Raw genomic sequence first — 25,055 nt, 5'->3', positions numbered from 1 at the left:
GTCAGATTAAGTTTATGTTAAGTCAAGTTTGAGATTACGTTCATGCTAAATTATTCATGTAAATCACGGCCCTAAGTGTTAGGATGGGGTAATATCCTAGTGGAACTCCTTTGTTCGCGCTGGAGTGTATAAATAGGTGTGAAATTCCCTAGGTTGATGAAGTACAATCAACATATTGCGAATAGGGCCTAACTAGCTAGTCATCGGAGCGCGCTGGACACTAACGCTGATGGAGCCATATTTTATTTTACTTGTGTTCATAACAAGTGTGGCACAAACAGTTCATGAGACCACAACAATTGTGGAGCATGAAGTATGGGGCCACAACAACTGTAGAGCATACACTGCGTGAAACACAATAATTGTGACACGTAGAATACGTGAGGCCACAACAACTGTGGAGTACGTATTAACGCACTCATAGCTAGTGTAGATACCTATGTTGTGATGCGATAATCGGCAGGGACACACGGCTCAAGGGGACCCGTGTAGCACCCATATGGTCATGTTATTAATTAAGTCTATTGAACAAGATTCCAAATTCATGTCAAGAAGTTAAGAATAAGCAATCATGATTAACCCCATGAGATAAGAATAAGCAATCATGGTGACCCCATGAGATAAGAATAAGTTTCAGATCAAGTTCATGTTATGTTATCTTATGTTCACGTACATGTTATGTTCATGTTCACGTTAAGTTTCAAGTTTATGTTCATATCATGTTATGTCCACGATTATGTTATGTTCAAGTTCACATTCATGTTGTGTTATGTTCATGTTCACGTTATGTTTTAAGTTCACGTTCATGTCATGTTATATTCACGTACATGTTATGTTCGAGTTCACGTTCATGTTATGTTATGTTCATGTTTACGTTATGTCTCAAGTTCACGTTTATCTCGTGTTATGCTCAGGTTTATGTTAAATTCAAGTTCATGTTTATGTTATGTATGTTCACGTTCATGCTATGATTCAAGTCCATGTTATGTTTCAAGTTCACGTTCATGTTATGTTGCTAGCCCATGTTATATTATAAGTTCAAGTTCATGTCATGTCTAGTCAAGTTCAGTTCATGTTTCAGTTCAGATTATGTCTGTTATGCCATGCTATATGTCAAGTTATGTTATGCTTACTTACGCCTTTAATTATGTATTCATGCTTTTACTACCATGCATGCATCATTAACCAGTATGAGACTTTCCTGTTAACTTGCTGAGATTTGTAATCAAATCTCACCGTGGTAGTGCCAACTACCATTTCCCCCGAATGGTAGGCGATGTGTCAGGATCAGAGTAGAGAGCAGATATTGGTAGACTGAAGGAGGTTGACTAAATGCAGCAGACACGACGTGGAGCTTACATCTTCCATAGTTAGTTTTTGGACGGTATTCTGGCGTCATTAGTCGAGTTACACAAGTTACTCGATGAACTTCCTCAACAGTGTATTTTGGTAATGTAAATATGAAGTCTGGCCTCCCATGTTTTTGAGATTACAGTCTTCTAAGACTCGTACTGAAATCGTGGATGTTTATTTTTGTTAAGTATGCTTGGATTACGATTTAACTATTTGGGATATTATAAATTTGGTGCATAGAATTGGTCAAAAAAAATTATCCGCTGCGAATATTGCATAATGCTAGATGCATGTTAGGAACATTGCCTCTTATATATCATGAACGGGGGCAGGTAACTTTGTGTTACATGTCCCGATGCTTCGAATATCCGTCCGATCCCAAACGGAATCTGGGGGCATCCCATTATGATTATCTATATATTTGTTTTGATTCATTGTGATTTTCGAATACTGTGAATGTTTGAAGAATCCCTGTGATATTCAAATGAATTTGCAAATGTATTAATCATCAATCGTTCATACTTAATTGTTAGTGACTATTTTTCTTGACCTTAAATGCTAAATCTTCCAATTAAATGGAATTATTATTCTAATTTAGTTGAAGTAAATTGATCGAACACAATATTCTAAATTATTAGACGGATCCTCAAAACCTTAGTCATTCTCCATATCAACTTGTTTTATCATTTTAATTTCATTTTGTTATTTTAAAAATCTTCATCTCAATAATTTTCCTGTCTACTTGATTGTACGTTCATTTTAGTAATTTATTTTCTTTGTTTGAGTTTATTTTCTTCATCACATAAGTCCATTCCTGTGGATTCAACCTTGTTAGGTACTACAACACCTGTATACTTGCAGGTAAAACTGCACTAAATTTTTGGTTCACTAGTTTGAGTCAAAGTTTACGCGCAACAATGGGCTCAAACGAAATAGTCTTCTCAGCTGGGTATTTTGTGTGGTATTTTACCAACATTGATTATTTGGGCCTTGTGGATGACATGTTGTAAGGCTCATATGGAAGGTTGTGTAGATTCTTGGAAAAAAATTACTTTTTAGATTGTATACAAATCCATAATTTCTTCTCCAAAAATATAACTCAATCTGCATGCTTTAGGTATGATCTTGATTTGTTAAGAAGCGTTAGTTGCCTTATTATTCCTATTAGGATATCGAAAGTGAGATATTTTGCCTGGCAACCTCCTCCTATGAGTTGTTGGAAATTGAATGTTGATGGATGTTCTCTTGGGAACCCAGGTTTGTCAGGTGGGGGTGTTGCGATCTGAGATGATAAAGGTAAATTTTTAGCTGGATTTGCTCATCATTATAATGTGCAAACAAGCATTACTACTAAATTTTGGGCTTTAAGGGATGGTCTTCAGCTATGTAAGGACTTGGAGCTTTCAGGTTTACGTGTAGAAAGTGATTCTTTAATGGTGGTTTCTTGGTTTCAACGTGGGGAGTGTTCTCATTGTTATTGTTGCAATTTTTGGAAGGAGGTGGTTGATCTTCTTAGAGAGGTTGATGGTCATATTTGTCATATTTATAGAGAACGGAATATGGATGCTGATGTTTTTTGCAAAGAAGGGGCTCGTAATTCTTGCATTAATTTGGGTGTTGACAGTCTTCTCCCTGCAAGACTTCAAGGTTTGCTATCTATTGATAAATGGTGCTTGCCTTATCTATAGGGTCGGTAAATAGAAATTCTCTTTATATTTTTTTACATAAGTTGATTGTTTATTGGTTATTGTTGGTGGGTTGATGTTTTTGCTAATAATTTTTATGGTTGTCTCGTAACCACCATTTTCCTCTACCATAAGTGAGAGATTATTAATAAAATTTAGAGATGGGTCACTTGTTTACATGTGGCCCTGACTCTTCCAGAAAAAAAAAAAAAGGCCAATCTCTTTTATCTATCAATTTCACTCTAACTTCATAAATCAAGATGATTTGACAACGTAGTGTATCAAATTATAAAATTATTTTTAGAATAAAATAGATGATTATATCAAATTACGTCTATTTATAAATTTATTTTTGTAAGATAGATAAAGCATTTTACATTGTAATAATGTTGGTGTCAGTTTATTAAAGGATGCAACACTTGTTATATATCATCAAATAATATAATATTTATTGAATAATTGGCATAATATATCACCGTACTTTATTGTATATGGAATACGTTAATATATGGTATTAGTCTTACAAAGAAAGCCATTCCATTTTTGTTTCCCTTTAGAACAGGACGAAGACGTGTGATGTTAATTAGCTAGTTAATTAACTTGTATTCAAACTTGACTTGGATCAATGACTATATATACTCATGTCAATCGTTTCCAAGATAAATATTTGCCTCAAGAGTCATGCAATAGTGTGCATCGCACACAACTATACATACGAGAATGTCAACATCTTTTGTAACGAAATATTTACGCAGAGAGTAAAATAGAAATTTTAGGCCCGTTTGTATGCTTCAAATATTCTTCAAATAACTAATTAAATGTTTTTGGCCCATTGAACGTGACACGTATACATTCAAACAGATAAATTACTTTTAGAACACGTTCGAACGTACAAATAAACGTTCGAACAATAACAAAGGTAGAACAGGTTACGGGGCTCAAATTTAGTGCCATTTGAATGTATTGTTTTTCGTCTCCTCCGCACTCAACAAGAAAGCTACCAAATGCCACCGTCAATGCCAATGTCAATCACCAATCTCAAACCCACAACAGGTATGTCATATAGCATGTGGTTTGATGTTATTTTATATGTAAATAGGTTAGTATGTCGGTATAAATGGGGTTGAAAATGAGTTTTGACCAAACCACAAATCAACAACATAATAATAGCCAACAACATTGATCCATGACTACACAAGACTGAGGTTAGTATGAATCGGGCACGATTTATATACAGGTCACTCGTGGGGTGCCTATCGACCAAGCTAGATATATCTTCGCTAGGAATCAATTAGAGGCCACCTATATTATGATAGATATATTGTTATTTGGGGTCCTACTCACACGATTTCTTTTAGCGATAGGGGTCTAGCTAGATGCATTTGAGTGTGTTTGGGAGCCGATTGGACCAATCAACTCCATTACCTAGTCTCGTAGCATGGGACACTCGAGATTTCGTATTCATGAACCCACTACAGAGGCAGTCAATATTCAGGGAGATACATACCTTAGAGATCATGGCGTATTGGGTGAAGTATCTACACAAGGCGCATCACACATTGCTACTCATGAGGAGATTACAGATATCATGCTTGCAGAGATCCGTGCTCACACAGCAGAGTTGATTGATGCAATGCATACAGAAGTCTGGATCGCCCTCAAAGACTAAGTCAAAGATCATGTCTCGGTTGACAGATATGGAGACACGCCATGGTGGAGTTGAGGCAGTGCTACAAGATTTAGGCCAGTAGTGTAACGCCCGTCCTTGTGGTGGGTCCATTAGAAAATGATTTTAAATAAAAATAGATTGGGGAATTAAGGTTCCTTTTGAAAATTTCTTTTTCTTTCATGCCAGGATACAAAAGACTCAATGTTTATAAATAAAACTTGTTTTCTTAATTAAAAAGGTTACAACGGAAAACATAAATTTTACAATTAAAGTTTCTCGTGCAAAATATCTTGCCTAAGCTTTCGTACTCTTCCCCTTGGGTTGTGCCCGTCCTGACACTTCATGTTCATCTTGTCCCTAGGAGGGCACACATAAAAACTAAAATGAGTCGATGACTCGTAAGCATTACTCCATACAGTTAAAATATATTAACATAGGATTTTAGTCATGCATTCATCACTCCATACACACAAATCATACTTATCATGCAGTTCATTTTAAAAAAGTTGCGAGGTGGAGTTTTTCTTTAAAAACGTTTTCTTTCTTAAAACAGTTCCCCACGCCTCGCTGCCTTCATTTCTTAAAGAGTCTTTTCATGCATACATCTTTTCTTACATAAATTCATGCATAGATACATACATGCATTCTTTCTTAACATGCATACATTCTTTTCTTATTGCTTTCATTAGCAGTTGCACATTGTTGCACCCTACGTACTGGGTTTAGTGGTCTTTTGGATCGGATTTCACCCTTGGCCATGGGTTGGGAATCCATTCCGTCAGGATGCAGCACTGGGTGCACTATCTGTACTACTTATTCAGCATTGCAATTTGCCCAGTCCATTCATTTGGTACATTTTCCTTTTCCATTCATGTGGCAGTTACGTATCTTCATACATCATGCATTCAGTCCATTCATTCATTTTTAGTTCTTTCCTTCCTTTACAGTCATTTATAGTTCTTTCATTCAATTCTTACAGTTCTTAAAATTCTTACAGTTCTTCAGTTCATTTCATTCATAAAGTCATTTAAAAAAAATAGTTTTCTTTCTTTTCATAAAAGTCAATTTAAAAGCATTTTTCTTTCTTTTTATTTTAAAAACGTCGGTTCATGCATTTTTTAAAGCTTCGATCCATTCCCTTTCGTGAACATACATACAATACGTACCACATATAGCTTCCATCCACATGTGATGGCTTGCAAAATTTCATATTGCAGATTTTACAAGTTCGCTCGAGCGGAGGCTTTTGGCCGCTCGAGCGAATTCAGGCAGATTCAAACGCTCGACTGCCGCTCGACAGGGAGCTCGAGCAGGTTGCTGAAAAACGAAGATCGCTCGAGCGGAGACATTGGCCGCTCGAGCGAAATCAGGCAGAGTCGAACGCTCGATGTGCGCTCGATAGGACGCTCGAGCGAAATCAGGCAGAGTCGAACGCTCGACGCGCGCTCGACACCCCGCTCGAGCGAACATCGTATTTTGACAGATTTTAGGTTTTCCGCCGTGGGACCATATAAAAGGCCATTCTTCACTCTAGAGCCGCGAGTTTTGACTGGAGAACACTCTTTGGGAGAGAAAAACATAGCTAGAGGGATTCAAATCATTTGTTTTGGAGACGGAATTCCAATTTATTGCACGTACGTTGGATTCATACACGAGCACGGACGGGAGAAAGGCGTTGAATCGTTCTCTTGAGCTTTTGACGACCAGTTGAGGCTGCAAGGAGGATTTTTCAGTGTTTATTTTCTTCTTCCCATCTTCTCAGAACAATTATGGTGAATTCGTTTATGTTGAATTCCAATTCTAGTATGAGCTAAATTTTCTTCTTTCTAGGAAAACGATGTAACCTAATTCCGAACTATGCTTGTTTGTCCATGCTAATTTAATGCAATTCTCTCTTTGTTTATCTGATTTATTCTGAATTTAATGCTTCTAATTAACTGGCCATTGATTAGATGATTATTAATCTTGTGATTTGCTATCGAAAGAGGGAATCATAGGGTAGATCTTGGATATTTCAGCATAGGTAAGTATAGAGATCGAAAGACTTGTATGAACCTGTGTAGTAATTAAATCATTGGTCTTATTGCGTTCTTGATTATTTAATTTGCATACTCTTGTGTGAATTGATAAACTAGAATCACTTCCAATTGACTATCGAAAGAGGCTTTTGGATGAATTAGAGATTTGCTAATAGACAAAAGAGGTTTAAGTTAAATTAGCTGGATGAGAAAAGCATAGTGAAGAATTATGGTGAAATCGATTTCCTAGAAGTTTTCTTCCCTATTGAATTTGATCTTCAAACATCAGTTTTACTTTCTTTGCTTATTTCTCTTGAGTTGATCTAGTTTTATTTGCTACTACAAAAACCTTAGTGATTCCTCTAGATAAAATTGAGATTAGCATAATTTTGGTATTTGGCAAGAGTAAGGTACCAATCCCTGAGGACGATACTCTTCTTATTACTTTACTATAAAACTACGATACTGTGCACTTGCAGTTTTGCACCGGTCAACATGCATACACATACATACATAAGCTTGTTGCCCATCATGATCAAAACGTCAGATGAGTCATACGTGGATGTTAACACCGCGTACCATGGCCGTCCACCATGTAAAGTGGCAGTTTTGGCTTGAGAATAGCTAGGCGTGGTCTTGGAAAGGCTCAAGGTGTCCTCGTGCTGGTCTGAGGTGGTGAAGCACGATGGCATCACGCAGTGAATAGTGCATCCGAGGGTATGAGAGTGCGTGAGAGAGGTGGGGATGGGCTGGACATCATGGCTAGGCATGGAAGATCTGGAGGGAGGTGTGGTGAAGCTGTGGTCGCGATGTGGTGGCTGGACGGTGGCTCACAGTGGTGGATCGGCCATAAATGGTGCAATCCATGCCTTGGAGAGTGGGGGATAGTGAGGGCTGTGTGTAGCTCGGTTGGACATGAAAATGGTTGGAAAAGATCATGGTGATGAGAGGATCATGATGGTGGTGGTAAGGTGGTGTGGATAGCCATGCACGATAGTGCAACCGAGTGTATGTGGGTGTAGTGGTCCATCAGAGAAAGAGAAAGGTAGGGAAAAAGGAGACCATGGAAATGAAGCCCATGGAGTGAGGATTCCGTTGGTGGTGGTCGGAGGCCAAGCTGGCCGTGTATGATGGTGCTACGGTGGAGAAATGGGTGTGAAACCCATTTTGGTCAAGTTGTTCTAGGAGGAGAGAGAGAGCACGTGAGAGCTCGCCGGTGGGAGGGGATGTTGGCCAGAGGGAGGGGGTAGCTGGTGACCGATGGTGAGACCATGGCTGCTGTGTACGGCGGCGTGGATGAGAGGAGTGGGTTTTTACCCATTTTGGCTAGAGATGCTGTGAGAGGAGAGAGAGTGTGCCATGGTGTGCACCGATGGGAGGAGAAGCTTGCTGGCGGGGAAAGAGACTGCCGGTGATAGAGGTGGAGTACGGCGGCTGGGAGGATAGAGCTGCACGATGGAGGTGATGGAGAGAGTCGTGTATCGAGCTAGGAGAGAGGGAGAGGAGAGAGAGAGGGAAAAGAGAAAAATTAGGGAAAAAAGAGAGGGGCTTGAGTATTTAATCCAAGTCCTTCGTTTTGAGATGTTCGAAATGATTTAACAGTGAGTTTGAACACTGATTTGAAAATATGTAAGTGTTTTATTTTTAAATAAAACACTGAGAGAAATTAAGATAGAATATTATTTTATAAACTAAAGTTTATAAAATAATATTCCTTCATCATTATTTAAAATGATTAAATCTCGTTATTACTCAAAGAGAATAAAACTATTTAAATTAATTTAGAGTTTTCAACGTAAAGTTAAATCTCTTAATATTTTTAAATGACTAAAATATTTAATGTAAATAATTTTCCACAATTATAATATTTTTAGAAATCATTAAAATATTATAATTGTGTTATTTTAAAAACAAATTTAGTCCAATAATACTATAAATATCACATATAAATATCTCCAGAATATTTAAAAATATCTGTAAACTTTAAAATATTTAACTTGCTCTAAAATTTGCTGGATATCATTTAAAATTCGCTGGATTTCTCTTAAAACACGCTATTGACGCTCGACACAGAGAACGAGACTCATAATTAAAGAAACAAAAAGGAGCGGGTTATCACAAGTAGTGTATATTTTATTTGCATTTTTTTTTTGTATGGACATTAGCTATTTGTGTTTTGTGTAATTAATTTAAATATGAATCGTTTTTTCATTTCCTAAATTAGTTATTGAGTTCCTTTATTTATTTATATTATTTAAATGCTATATTTATTATATAAACTAAATATTTACCTATGACTAATTAATAAGGTATATTTTTCCAATTAAAATTTGTAAAACTTCTACCACTGTTCGAACATATAGCTAGAAGGCTTCGAATGTAATTTCTACTCTCGCCAAATATTTATTCATCTAACTAGCCAGAATTTCAGGTCGAACCATTCAATGGTCGTTCAAACATTAACTTTTATGTTCGAACAGTAACTCCTTCGTGTTCAAATATTTAAATAGACTATTCAAACAGTTACTCAAATTCCTGCTAAATTTGATAACTTAACCTACCAATTTAACATTTCACAATTCCAAATAACCATTCAAAGGTTTATTAATTTATGACCGAACGGTTACGTACATGTTCGAATGTTAACTTGTATGTTCAAACGGTAACTCCTTCGTGTTCAAACATCTACGTAGACTGTTCAACTGGTTACTCAAATTACTGCTATATTTGATAACTTAACTCATCAATTTAACGTTCGACTATTCCAAATAACCATTCAAAAGTTTATTAGATTTAAGATTGAACAGTTAGGTACACATTCGAACGTTAACTTTTATGTTCAAACGGTAACTCCTGTTCAAACATCTAAATAGATTGTTCAAACGGTTACTCAAATTCACGCTAGACTTGATAACTTAACCCGCTAATTTAATGTTTGATAGTTCCAAATAACTGTTTGAAAGTTTATTAAATTTAAGATCCAATGGTTAGGTACACATTCAAACGTTAATTTTTATGTTCGAATGGTAACTCCTTCGTGTTCAAACATCTAAATAGAATGTTCGAACGGTTACTCAAATTCTCGCTAAACTTGATAATTTAACCCACCAATTTAACGCTTGATGGTGCCAAATAACCATTCAAAAATTTATTAAATTTAAGATCGAACAAATAGGTACACGTTTGAACATTAACTTGTATGTTCAAACGGTAACTCCTTCGTGTTCAAACATCTACATAAATTTTTCGAATGGTTACTCAAATTTTCGGCAATATTTGATAACTTAACCTACCAATTTAACATTCGACAGTTTCAAATAACCGAAAGTTTATTAAATTTAAGATCAAATGAATAGGTACACGTTAGAACATTAACTTGTATGTTCCAATGGTAACACCTTCATGTTCAAACATTTACATGGAATATTCAAATGGTTACTCATGTAACAGCCCGCTAGAAATTCAATGGTATAATTTCTATAGACTTTAGGAACCTTGTAAAAACTTACGGAGTTTTCACGAATCGACCAATCGCAAATGTTTTAGTCTGTCAACATAGTCAATGTTATCACACAATATGGTGCCAAAAATACAATTTTAATTGTTTGAGGTAGTTAGAAGTGTCAGAATATGTTATGGTCTATGCCACTAGACTCAGTTGAATATTTAGGATTTTATGGCACAATAACCCATTTTCATAATTTCGGATGAAACACCAATTTGAAACTGTGAAATTATTTTTAGGAGCACTTCGGTGTAGAGTTTTGGTAAATGATTTTCACTAGAGATTAATATGAATATTTAAGTTTTTCAATACTAAGTTTATTACGTATTTTTGGAGTGAATAGTAACCTCGATAAACATACTAAGTGCAGTGTCTTCAAAATCACAGTATGGAATGTCCAAATAGGTTAGAGAAGTTTTATTTGGACACTTGGCAAGATCTTAGCCACACATAGTGAATAGTATTAGACACTTGGCACAAAGATGAACCATTAGATGGATTTGTGAAGGAAATCAAGATGTGAGATCATGCCACCTAAGCAAAACTTTGTTTTCATCTGATCAACCAAATTGTAACAGACCAAAGAGGGTTTCAACTTTAGCGAGACCGTAAATGGTTGGAATCCAATTGAAACCCAAAACATTAGTTGAAACTGAAACCGTAAACGGTTTCCCCAAACCCTAAAGTTGCCTTCAAACCCTTTTTGATCCAATTTCTAGCATTGTGTTTAATCACTTAATTAAACCACTTCCACATGCTATTAATTCATCAAATCCTTGTTATGAAATAATTATCCAACCTTTTAAACCTTGAAAATTTGATTGGGTAAAGAAAAATTAGATTTGGGCTTCATAACATCTCAAACCCTAACCAAACCCTTTTAAACCCCAAATTGAAGCCCACTTGGTTGAGGCCCACCAAGGCCCATGAATTTGGCCACCTTGGCAAATCTTCTTGAAGAAGTTTCCTCCCCCTCATGGAAGATCATCCACTACCCTTGGCTGCACCCAATAGTGCCTTGAGGTGATGGAGAAACTCACCTCATCAACCTCCATACCTCACAGCTTCTGCTCGCAGTTCTTTCCCCTCACTATTTTTCACTTTATGTCAAATAGCCACCTCCACTAAAGGGTCATTCAAGGCCATATCTTCCCCCTCCAGAAGTCTAGAGTAGTACAAGACACACTTATTTCCCTTTAATCACTTATTCATCCTGTTCTTAGAGAAAATCTGAAAAGAGCTCTCTCGGAAAGATTTTTGAGTCTTTTTGGTTTGAGATTTTCGACCTTTTGTATGTATTTTCACACAATTAATCCTCATAAAAGTGGTTCCTATTTAAGTATAGTTTCCATAGATATATTATCCGTATCATTCCATGGTCATTGGTTGGTCCAATGTATTTTTAACCATGGAAAGGTCATTCTGGAAGTGAAACTAGGGAGTATGTTATGTTTTGGAGTTTTTTACCAAGCTAATTGACATATTGATAAGTGTGTGAAAGTGCATTCTAAATACCCTATTATTGGACTAAAATGCTAAAATGTGAATAGAAATCATAGGAATTAATGTCTATTCTTAAATTGAGTTTCTATTTATGTTGGGATACTCTTAAGCAGTTTTTTATGTTTAATTTCAAAGTTTATAAAAGAGCAAGTCAAGCCTAGTCAAATTCAAAGGAGGACATTCATGGAGTTTGAGAGAAATTTGGAAGAAAAAAAAAAGAAAAAAAATCACAAAATGAAACCACAAGAAGTCCAAGTCCGAAATTTGCTAGGAGACAATCGGGACATATTTTAGTCTTTTGACTGTATCATTTTACTCACATATTGGATTAATACGATTCTTGATTTATTAGAAATCTATCTTAAAGAAATATAACTTTGTCTCTAATAAGGATTTCCAAATTCAAGCTCCTGAAGGGCATACGTGGCTGCCAAAATAAGTCCTAAATTTTAGGTAATTTTTTTTGCAAAAATTAAGAGGACATTATGGTTTCTTTCCTACCCTATATAAGCATATCATTAGTATGAAATAGAGGAGGCGGAGGAGGCACAAGAGGTAGATCTGAAGAGAGGAGAAAATCACTTCCATAGCCGTCGTTCACTTCAGTTTTCTCTAGAAATCTTTGACGTCCATTATGTTTATAGGTAACTAAATTCTCAAGTAGGGTTAGGGATAAACTTGCACATTAGATAGTATTTCTAATTTATTTTTAATTCATGTATTTGATTTTCAATTGCTAAAACTCTTTTGTTTTATCATTCACAATTCATCATTGATGTTATCTTTTCCAAATAATCAAAGAATTTATTCTATTTATGGATTCAGTCATGCTTTTTCTATTGAATGGCTTAGTTCTTTGATTATGTTTAGATCAATTATTTATCTATATTGATTTAGTTTTTTACTGCAATATTGCTCCCTGAGTATATTGTCATTATTAGATTTTCTCAATAGGGATAGTAATTTACGCATTTTAAAAGTGGTGAATGATTTTTCAAAGGGTTACATTTGATTTAATTTTGGTTTATAAATCTATACCTTCCAATTGGAAATTTCATAAATTGAGTTCCTAATTAAGTTATCCAATGAATTAAGAATAATTAAAATACCAGATTTGTGCAAGGGATTCCCGACACTCTATTGTTAATCAAATTTTAGTACTTTTTTCGTTAATCACTTTGCTTCATTATTATTTTGTAGTTAAAATTAATCTTTGTTGTCCATAACTTATTTAATATTTTTCTTTTAGTTTTTTTGTTGCTTCTGCTAATCTTTTTAATTGTCTCCTTGTGGAATCGAAACTTCAAAACTGTGCAATAACTACCGCATTATTCTTTGGGCATAATCACATAACTTGGTCCGAAAATTTTATGGAGTGTTATTAGAATGTTTTTATGAGTATTCATTGAGGTTTTGTTGCATGACTAAAGCTTTTGGTGATAGATTTTCTTAGATCTAGAAACTTGAAAACTAGAAGTGGAAAAACAGTTTTTATTTGGAGAAAGTTTGAATATTTCGTGGTTTGATCTTACTCTAAAGGCTTTGATATTTTTATATGATGATCCAAAGTCTCTTATTTTCATGTTAGGATGTTATTTTGAAGATAGTTAGTATTAGTTTCAAAGATATGATTTTTCTATGCAAAAGGATTTCGGTTAGGCCTAAGATTTGATATTTCTGGATTAGATCTATGTTTTATTGATTTTTAGCCCTGTGATTTTAAGTTTGATGGTTATATATTCTTTAGGACACATTTTTAAACCATGCAATGCTTTATTTTGAAGATCTCACCTTCTTAAGCCATTGATCAAGAGATTTATCAAAGCTAGTTTAGAAAAAAGCTTCTATTTTTGGACTAAGTATAAAACCAGAAACTCCAATTGTTATTTTGTGATTTTGGTGACTTTAGTTTGATGATTTAAAGCATAGTTGATCTTAGGATTATGTTATGAATATGTTAGAAGTAAGATTTGATTTTTTGGAATTCTTGAAATGTTTTGATTTATGGTCAAAGATTATGATTCAAGTGTTTGAATCTCATTACAAAAAAATTTGATGTTGATTATTAGTTTTTTCTAAATGGATGTTTTAATTATAGTTTTAAACTTAGGATAGGAAGATCATTTTTTGCAAAATTTTGGTTTAAGTATGAGTTTGGAAGGAATTGCAAAAAAATCAAGATAAATGGCCTATGGATGTTTCGGCCATAGTGTGTTTTCAATAGTTGTGATTTGTTTTAAATTTTTTTGAATTGATATTTGAGTTTAGGATAAAATTTACATGAGGAATATAAATTTTGAAAACTTTTAGAGTTAGGATGTGAAATCTTTAAGTTAGGGGTAAAATGGTCATTTTCCCACATGTAGAGGGCAAATTGGTAATTTTACTCTAACTCATCTCTTTTACATATTTTTAATTGTTAGTAATTGAATTTCTAACTTTTAGAATATCTTCTTACAGTTCTTTGTGTTTCACGCTTTATTTTAATAGAACGCAACAAACGAGGTAAGTTAGCTCTTAACTTACTGTCAGTTTAATATGTATGTGTGATGGGTAAGAAAACTACAATTTATATGTGCATGTTACCATATATGCTATGCCATGCTATGTCATTACATGTTTATCTGTTATGCATGATTTATTATGTCATGAATATTTATCTGTTACACAATCTATTCTGTCATGTATTACTATATATTATAAGTATGCCAAGTTAAGTATGATATCTATTACATGTATGTCAAGTCATGTAATATTCACTGGTGCAAGTATGTCATGTTAAATATGTTGTTTATTACATGTTATACCATATTACGAAATGTTTCTATCTCAAGTAAATCATGTCTTTCGAGTTACGTTTAACTCAGTTCTATCTAGGATACTCGTGATGTAATCATTATAACTGTCCGAACATCTCCATTTGTAATTCACACAAGGTACTTTTGGCGAAATCATTTTGATTATCAGAATGCAGTTGAAGTTCAGTTTTGCAGATACTCCTAGCGTAATCATTCTAATTGTTAGGGTATGTTATTTAACATACTCATGATGGAATCATTCTGATTGTTAGAGTATTATTAGGTACCCCTGGTTTAATCATTCTGATTGCTAGGGTATGTGTTTTAAAATACTTGTGATGGAATCATTCTAATTGTTAGAGTATTATTAGGTACTTCTGGTGTAATCATTCTGATTGCTAAGGTACGTATTTTAAAATACTCGTGATGTAATCACTCTAATTATCAGAGTATTACTAGATATTCCTGGTGTAATCATTCTGATTGCTAGGATACGTGATTTAAAATACTCATGATGGAATCATTTTAATTGTCTGAGTATCTCTGATGGAATATGTTGGGCGGAATCATTCTGATTGTTCAATATTCCTGATGAAATGACTGGCGGAATCATTTTGATTGTTAGAATTCAAGTCCAAGTTCATGTTAAGTAAAGCAGCAAGATTCTAAATTTATGTTAAGTCAAGTTTCAGATCAAATTCATGTTATGTTATGTTATGTTCACGTTGACGTTAAGTTTCAAGTTCATATTCATATCATGTTATGTTCATGTTTATGTTATGTTCAAGCTCACGTTCATGTTATGCAATGTTCATGTTCACGTTAAGTTTCAAGTTCATATTCATATCATGCTATGCTCATGTTTATGTTATGTTCAAGTTTACGTTCATGTCATGTTATGTTCACATACATATTATGTTCAAGTTCACGTTCATGTTATGTTCACGTTCACATTATATTTCAAGTTCACATTTATGGCATGTTATGCTCAGGTTTTTGTTAAGTCAATGTTCATGTTTATGTTATGTATGTTCATGTTCATGCAATGTTTCAAGTCCATGTTATGTTTCAAGTTCACGTTTATGTTATCTTGCTAGTCCATGTTATGTTTTAAGTTCAAGTTCATGTCATGTCAAGTAAAGTTCAGTTTACGTTTCAGTTCAAGTTATGTCGGTTATGCCATGCTATATGTCAAGTTATGCTATACTTACTTATGACTTTAATTATGCATTCATGTTTTTACTACCATGCATGCATCATTAATCTATGTGGGAGTTTCCTATTAACTTACTGAGATTTGAATCAAATCTCATTTGGTAATCCCAACTACCATTCCCCCTCGAATGATAGATATTGTTACAGGACCCAAAGGAGAATCGGAATCCGACCAACTGAACACGATGCGGCGTTGATGATGGCATAATAATTAACTTAGGTTACTACTTGTACTTATGGAGTTGTATCTCCAGTACTCTTTTGATCACAATTATTTTGGACTAGTGTTGTGATCACAATCATTTAGTATGCCTTTATGTATGATGTATGTTTCAAGTATTTGAGATATTTTTAGTTTGGTGCATAGTATTGCTAAAGAAAAAAAGGTTATCTGCTGCGAATATTGCATAATGCTAGGTACATGTTAGGAACATTGTATCTTATTTGTCATAAATGAGGGCAAGTAACCTTGTGTTGCATGTCTCGATACTTCAGATGTTCATTCGATCCCAAACGAAATCTGGGGGTGTCACAACTCAAATTTTCACTATATTTGATAACTTAACCCGCTAATTTAACGTTTGATGGTTCCAAATAACCATTCAAAAGTTTATTAAATTTAAGATCGAACCTTTAGGTACACGTTTGAACGTTAACTTTTATGTTTGAAAAATAACTCCTTTGTGTTCAAACATTTAAATAGATTGTTCGAACGGTTACTCAAATTTTCACTAAATTTGATAACTTAATCTGCCAATTTAACATTTGATAGATCCAAATAACCGTTTAAAGCTTTATTAAATTTAGGATCGAACAGTTATGTATATGTTCGAATGGAATTTCCAATAGGGACAAATGTTTTTGTCCCAATATATTTCGTTCGAACAGATAACGATATCCGTCAATTTTTAGAACGAAATTTGAATTTCATCTCTCAAAAACATATTTTATGATGATTTTCATTTCGTCCAAAATAAATTTGTTATAGTGATTGTTAATTATTGTTGTTGTTGTTCTTGTTGTTATTATTATTATTATTTATTTTTGTTTTACTATTATTATTATTACTATTATTATTGTTATTGTTATTATTGTTGTTGTTGTTGTTGTTTTCTTTATTTTTAATTTATTTTTATTTTTGCAATCTCCATTTGTAAATTTATTTTAATTAGATGCCTAAAAGTACTTTCCTAAGGCTTGGTGTTTCGTGTTAACATCGAAACGATCTATCAGCGTCGTCTCTATTTATTTTAGTGATTTTGACTAGAGAAGGGGAAAAAAAGTATATCCCAATTAATAACGTCGACTGTTTAGAGCACGTGATCTCCAAATGATTAATTTACTTTAATTTGAAGTTCATAACGTTTACCTTTTTTTATATTCTTGATAAAAGCTAAAATAAAAAAAAATACTAATTCCTATAATCTCTTAAAGTTTTTCTCTTATTTTGAATGGAATGAAATAAATATAATAATTTTTATTTATGAAATATATTTTGAATAGTTGAAGGTATTTACACCATACATCATCCACATTATATAATTTGATTTGTAAGATTTAAATTTTAAAATTTATTTTCTAAATCAAAATATGTCACATAATTTGTTGTATAAAGGCTTTCAAATAAAATTATTTGTGGGTTAAAATATATATCATAAATACTATTTAAACACAAACATTTACACATCAATATATGTGTATTTAAATAGAACTACAAAAATGACAGATCACATGCTTGTGTGTGGTGTTTGAATGATAAGTAGTATTTTTCTAAATAAAAAGGTATATATCCATTTCTCCATATCTTTACAAACTATGAATTAAGGAATAAACCTAATTTTGTGTTGGTAGTGTGCATAAATGACTTTTTCCTCTTGGTGAGGTAAAGAACGCTTTAAATGAGATGCACCCAACAAAGGCACCTGGTCTAGATGGCATGAGTCCTCTCTTTTATCAAAAATTCTAGTATGTGGTGGGCAAGGATGTTACTGAATCAATTCTTCATGCAGTGAATAATGGTCTATTTCCAGCTGCCATTAATCACACTTATGTCACCTTGATTCCAAAGAGAAAAAACCCTGAGCTAGTGTCTGATTATAGACCAATAAGTCTATATAATATGATAAACAAGTTGATTTCAAAGATTCTAGCTAATAGATTGAAGCTGTGTTTGCCTGCTATCATTTCACCATCTCAAATAGCTTTTGTTCCTGGGAGACTTATAACTAACAATGTGTTAGTTGCTTATGAGATGATCCATTTTCTTAGAAGGAAGAGAAAAGGGAAGGATGGCTTCATGTCACTAAAATTGGAGATGAGTAAGGCTTATGATAGGGTAGAGTGGAGTTTTCTTCAGAAAGTGATGGAACAGATGGGGTTTAGTGAAAAATGGGTGAAGCTGATTATGTTTTGTGTTCAGACAATTTCTTTCTCTATTCTTGTGAATGGAGAGCCAAAGAGACCTATATTTCCAACACGTGGTTTGAGACAAGGGAATCCTATTTCTCCCTATCTTTTTCTACTTTGCACTGAAGGTCTAATTCTTTTATTGAATCGGGCTAATTCACATAATCAGGTAGAGGGGATTCGAGTTTGTAGATGGGCTCCTAAGCTAAATCATCTGTTATTTGCAGATGATGTGGTTCTATTCTGTAGAGTAAATATGCAAACATGCTTAACTCTCCAACATAAGCTGGATATTTATGAGAAAGCTTCTGGTCAAAAGATCAACCGTGAGAAAACCTCAATGGTCTTCAGTCAGAATGTAAACCAATCCCAACAGGATGAGATTATGCAGTTTTGGGGAGTACATCAGTTTCAACAATATGATAAATATCTCGGATTGCCACCAATGGTTGGAAGAGGTAAATATCAAGCATTCTCATCTTTAAACCATAGAGTTTGGGCCAAAATGCACGGGTGGAAAGAGAAGCTATTATCACAAGGGGGCAAGGAAATTTTATTAAAAGCTATGTCATTGTCAATACCAACATACACTATGAGTTGTTTTAAGCTACCAAGATCATTATGTTCTGAATTGGAAGGGATGATGGCAAGGTTTTGGGTGGGACAGAAATCAAATGAAAGAAAAATATGTTGGATAAACTGGAAGAAAATGTGTGAATCAAAGCTTAGTGGTGGATTGGGGTTCAAGAATTTGCAGATGTTTAATATGGCCCTTTTAGCAAAGCAAGGTTGGAGGATTATGACACAGGAATCATCTCTACTTCATAGAATTTTTAAAGCTAGATATTTTGCTACTTCTAGTTTTAAAGATTCAAAGTTAGGTGGTGCCCCTTCATTTGTTTGGAGAGGAATTTGGGAAGCTAAAACAAATCTACTCAAAGGCTGCAGATGGCGTGTTGGAAATGGTTTATCTATTAATATCTGGACTGATTATTGGCTTCCAAACCACAAGTTGGTTCCTATTACTACTACAACTACAACGAGTTCAGTTTCTGAGATGGACAATTCTGTGGCTTCTTTGATGATGCAGAATCCTAGAAGATGGGATATGGAGAAGGTAAGAAGCTTGATACTAGCAAGGGAGGCCAATGAGGTGCTTTGTATCAGACTGCCATCAGAGAATGTACCTGACACACTGGTATGGGAACATGAGAAAAGTGGAATGTATTCTGTCAAGAGTGCTTATCAGTTTTTTCTCTTTATGGAAACAGATAGACAAAGGGCTGAGTGTTCAAGTGCTGCAGACCAAAATCTTTTATGGAAGAAGTTATGGAAGCTAAATATATCTCATCGAATTAGAGTCTTTGCATGGAGGACATGTAAAAATATTCTGCCTACACTGCAGAATCTTAAACCTCGGAAAGTGATTGATAATGCCAATTGCCAGTGGTGCCATACAGAAGAGGAGGATTTAAATCATGCATTATTTTACTGTCCTCTAATTAGAGACAATTGGATTCAGTTCCTTCCAATCATAACTGATTCATCTCCTAGAGTGGACTATTTACATTTAGCTGATTTAGTTATGAGAAGAAAAAAAGCAGGGGAGTTAGAGAAGTTTTTTTTATAGCTTGGGGCTTATGGTATAGGCAAAACCAAAAGCTGTTTGAGAACAGCATCTTGACACCAAACCACGTTATTCAACATGCTCTGACCTTATATTAAGAGCATAATGCAGCAAAGGAAGCACAACAGAAAAAATAGAAATACAGTGGCAGATGGCTGCCACCTCCTGCAGGAATCTTAAAACTTAATGTGGATGGAGCAACTTTTAGTGATCAATGCCGATCTGGTATTGGTGTGGTACTAAGAGATGACAAGGGACAAGTGACTTTTGCTACTAGTAAACCAGAAAATGCCCTTACTGATCCAATGGAAATAGAGTTGACTGCTATTTTGAGAGGGATACAGTTGTGTATTCCTCTAGGTATTGTTGAGCTTCAAATTGAAATTGATGCACTTGTTGTAATTGAAGAACTCAAAAAGGAAGGAAGGTCATCAACCTTGTGGAGTACACTTATTCAAGAAATCAAGGCCCTTCTATCCACCCTTCCTAATTGGTCTATTCAGTATAGGGGTCGTGAATCTAATGGTGTAGCACATGCTCTAGCTAAATTTGCATGGCATCTTGATGATATAGCTCTATGGTGATTCTATTCCAGAATGTATATCCCAAGCTATTTGGGTTGATTCATCATTGTAATGTTGTTTTATGAATGAAGTTGCTGATTTACTACAAATAAATAAAAAAAAAAATATCAGGAAAGAATGCATGACAAATTGAAGGAGTTGGAGAGAAAGTATGAAGAGATGGCAAAAAAGATGGGAGGTTCTTCCTTGGTGGAAAGTCTACTACACAAAACAGATCTGCCATACAGTGCACGAATTATGGTTGTGCCGCTCCCGCCAAAATTTAAAGTTCCCCAAATAGATATGTATGATGGGTCCAAGGACCCGGTAGATCATCTAGAAAACTTTAAAGCTCACATCACGCTCCACGATTTCTAAGGGGAAATTGCGTGCCGGGTCGAGCTTTCTCTTTGACCCTGAAAGGGACGGCTAGGGGGTGGTTTGGGACTCTCAAATTGAAGTCAATAGACAGCGTTGAAGAACTGGCAAAGTAGTTCTTGACCCAGTTCATGCCTAGCAAAAGACAACGGCGCCCAGCCGCCTACCTATTAACGGTTAAGCAAAAGGAAGATGAGAATTTAAAGGCCTACTTGGCCAGTTTCAACAAAGAACGCTTAACAACGAATGACCAAGATGAGAAAATCACTTTGGCCACCCTCTTGGGAGGGGTATGGCTGCGCAGTCCTTTCATGGTAGAGTTGGCCCGGAGGACTCCTTCCACCTTCAGGGAGTTCATGGACAGGGCGGATGATTTTGTCAATGTAGAAGATACTCTACAAGCTTTGATAGACCCTTGCAAAGAAGATGCCAAGTGTGACGCCCCCAAATCCCACGTACGGACACGTGGAAATCGAGACGTCGGGATGATGACAACACGGGTCACCACCCTATCGCCAAGTGCTAAGTGTGTGTACATGCAACAAGTGTGCAAATAAAAACACGCAGCGGTTAACAAAAGTCTCATAACTAAGTACTAGAATTTTTGTTTAATACAAAACCGTTCAAAACATACATAATAAAATATTACAAGCCACAAATATTATTTCAAACCAAACTACAAAGCATAAACTCCAAATCAATACTCCGGCGGAGCCGCTTCCTTGGGCTCAGCCTCCTCCTCCTCCTCAACCTCTGCATCAAAATCTACGGTACCAAAATGGTGCCGCAGGTAAGTAAAAATCCAAACGCCACAAGATAAAAACATATTAAACTCAACAATATGCATGAAAGAATGCAAAAGCACATAACCCATAAAACCATATTTTTCCAAGCACGCCAAAAATCCCATTTGGCCCTAAAAACGTATTACTTTCCAACTCACGCCAAAAGTCTCATTTGGCCCAAATCCAACTCAATTCAATAACCAATTAATCCGAATGTACCATGACTTCCCCTAGGGGTCATCCGCACACCCTGGCTCCCATCGTCATACCACGAGTAACGACCGTGCGTGTCACTTCATAACGAGCAATGCCCAGTTCTGCACCCCACGCGTACGTAGCCAAGCATCCTCTAACCCTCGCTAGCGTAGGGCCACAGAGTCGGTGCGAGAGCGTTATCATCCCGCCCGCTTCCGTTGTCGCCCAGCGACAACCCAGGGGACGTCACTCAGTATATTACTCTCTCGAGTGACCAGAGGAGCTCCACCGAGATAATACCCCATCTCGGCTTGGGGTCGTGATACACACGCACCCGAAAATTCATTTACACAAATAACACCAGCTTTTCTCAATTAAATAAAATAAAATGCACATGAATGCATCATGCAATGCACGCCTTAACATGCAAAACATCCAACCAATCACAAAAACAACAAAACCAAGCAACTCCGTCCTCAATCCATCCGACCCCCGAACTCCTCGGACTCAGTCCGGAATCAACCAATCAGTCAAATAATTAATTGTAAGAGCAAAAATATATTTAAATCTAAAATAGAGTTTGGAAAATACTTATAGAGCTATAAGGTATTTTTTGAAGGATCACGACGTTGCAAACGGCAGAGAAAAAACAACGTAACAGTGTATTTCACACTGTGGTCGTGGGTTGTAAATCACCCACTTTAGAACGAGGACAAACCAAGACTTGAAATTGATAGGGAATGGTCTAGAGATGTTTATGAAGCTAGAAAGTGAGTTTTGGCCGTGGGTGGCTGTGGAAATGGCGGTGGAAGCGGAAAAAGAGCAAATCGGAGTTGAGCTCGTAGGAGCTGCTCCGGCAACGGATTGGGGCTGGAAATGGGTGGGTTAGGACGGCAAGAGGTAAGGGATGAAGTGGTGAAAAGATGGTGGCCGGAGGTGGAGCGACGGTGCCAGAAATGGCCAAAAGCCGTGCGGCTTAGATGGGCTGTAGGGGGTTAACGGCGGCACGGATGGGGTTGGTTTTTGGTGGGGTGGTGCGCCAGCCAGAGCCGAGTTGACCGATGGGGGCGGTGCCAGCCACATCACCGGCAAGCAGCAGGTTTGGGCTGCACAACCGAACGACGACGGGAGAGAGGGAGAGAGAGCAGGTCGCGCGCGGGAGGAGGGATGAAAAAGAAGAAGAAGAAAAGAAAGAAGAAGAAAAGAAGAAAAGGAAAAAGAAAAAAAGTAAAAGGGAAAAAGAAAAAGAGAAAAGAAAAGATTGAGAAAAGAAATGAGGTCCAATCCTCACCTCCGGAGTCTAAAAACTGATCCGACGAAAACAATTTTAAAAATCATAAAACGACTAAAATAAATTAAACACCACATCAAACTAAAATAAAACCAATTAAAATACAATAATTTAAAATAGAAGAACCAATATATTAATTAAATTAAAACACTCCTTCAGTGAAAATACACTTAAAAACGGGGTATCACACCAAGATTGAGCGGAGAAACAGGCAGGCTGATAAGAAGGGTAAGCCAAGTAGGCAAGAAAGAGCAAGGGAAGGGCGGTTGGATCATAACCTCAGACTGGTGCACAATAATTTAAGCTTACGAGAAGAAGAGAAAGAAAAGGAAAGCCTCCGCCTTATCAAACCAGGCTGTTGGTACTGCAAGTATCATCAGACGAGCTTGCACTGGACTGAAGACTGCATGACCATGAGAAAGAGAGTTGTTGAGTTAGCAGGAACCGGCGAGTTGGAGGGAATGGTGGCAGAGCGGTCAAAGCCTAGAAGGCGTCAGGAGACTAGGTAAGGAACAAGGCTGAGTTTCAATCCAGAAAGGAGGTGTCACTTTAACGACCGCCAAGACAAGGGGGTGAGATCGCCCTCAAGAGGCGAAAGGAACAAGGCGCCCATAAAGGAGATAAAGACTATAGCAGGAGGTTTTCTGGAGGTGAAATTTCCACCTCCAGCTGAAAGGCATATGCACGAAAAACAAGATATGAAGAGGTATTCGTGGCAAATAGAGCATCCAAACAACCAAAGCTTAGTAATGAGTGAATGGTGATATCCTTTAAAGAGGCGGACAGGGAAGGAGTACTGTATCCGTATGATGATGCTCTAGTAATAACCCTCGTGATAGCCAATTATACAACCAGGCAGGTGTTGGTAGATGATGGGAGCTCGGCTGATATACTGTTCTGGGATGCGTTAGTCAAAATGGGGATTGATGCGGGCAAACTAAGGCTCTCCCCTAAGCCATTAAAGGGTTTCTCAGGGGATACTATTTAGCCCGTAGGAGCGATCACACTTCCAGTAACTGCAAGAACTGGGACAAGGACGGCAACCACCATGACCGATTTCTTAGTAGTAAAAGCTCCTTCCTCTTACAATGCTATATTGGGAAGACCGACACTCAACCATTTGAGGGCGGTAACATCCACCTACCATTTCAAGATGAAGTTCCCAACAGATGACAGCGTGGGAGAGGCTAGAGGCAAGCAAGCCCTGGCTCAAGAATGTTATGTGCAAGAATTAAGGAAAGTTAAGAAGGAAGTGTGCATTGTGGCAGGACAAGACGGGACCTTGTCACCCCTCCACCTGTGGCGGTAACTTACGAGAGAGACATAGAAGTCAGGGATGACCGCGTTCAGCAACATGCAGAAGTCAACGAACCTTTAGAACTCGTGACATTATACACTGACTGCCCTGGGACTACTACCCGTATCGGGACACAAGTCCCGCTAGCAGATAGAGAAGCCCTGATACAGTTGTTGATAGAACACAGGGATATCTTGGCATGGAGCCATGAAGAGATGCCCGGTATAGAAAACAAGGTCATTGAGCATTGCTTAGGAGTGGACCCAACGCACAAGGCAATGCGACAGAAGAGGAGATCGTTTAGCATGGAAAAGTAAGCCTCCATTAAGGAAGAGGTTGAAAGATTGCTCGTGGCTGGCTTCATCAAAGAAGCTCACTACCCGAAGTGGTTATCCAACATTGTCATGGTGAAAAAGGTGAATGGGAAGTGGAGAATGTGCATAGACTTCACAGATTTAAACAAAGCCTGTCCAAAAGATAGCTTCCCCTTACCGTACATCGACGTCATTATAGATGCTACAACAGGGCATCATATGTTGAGGTTCATGGACACATATTTAGGATACAACCAGATACGGATGAATGTAGTAGACGAAGAAAAGAAATATTTCATCACAAACCGACGGCTATATTGCTACTAGGTCATGCCCTTTGGACTGAAGAATGCAGGGGCAACCTACCAACGCCTGGTAAATCGGATGTTCAAGGAGCAAATTGGGAAATCTATGGAGGTATACATAGATGACCTACTGGTAAAGAGCAAAGAG

The 25,055-nt window shown here is 36.4% G+C and overlaps 1 protein-coding gene across 1 annotated transcript; it reads left to right on the top strand.

The window, feature by feature from the left end:
• The first annotated feature begins 7,996 nt into the window (after window positions 1-7,996).
• LOC122289223 lies at window positions 7,997-24,605 on the top strand. The gene is made up of 5 exons (XM_043096200.1): window positions 7,997-8,062; window positions 17,713-19,601; window positions 19,988-20,359; window positions 23,203-23,496; window positions 24,260-24,605. The coding sequence occupies exons 1-5, from the start codon at window positions 7,997-7,999 to the stop codon at window positions 24,603-24,605; spliced, it is 2,967 nt and encodes a 988-aa protein (XP_042952134.1).
• The last annotated feature ends 450 nt before the right edge of the window (window positions 24,606-25,055 follow it).

Source organism: Carya illinoinensis, chromosome 12, assembly GCF_018687715.1.
Source record: "Carya illinoinensis cultivar Pawnee chromosome 12, C.illinoinensisPawnee_v1, whole genome shotgun sequence".
Taxonomy (NCBI): domain Eukaryota; kingdom Viridiplantae; phylum Streptophyta; class Magnoliopsida; order Fagales; family Juglandaceae; genus Carya; species Carya illinoinensis.
Note: the sequence above shows the minus strand (reverse complement) of the source record. Positions and strands in the feature narration are given on the sequence as shown.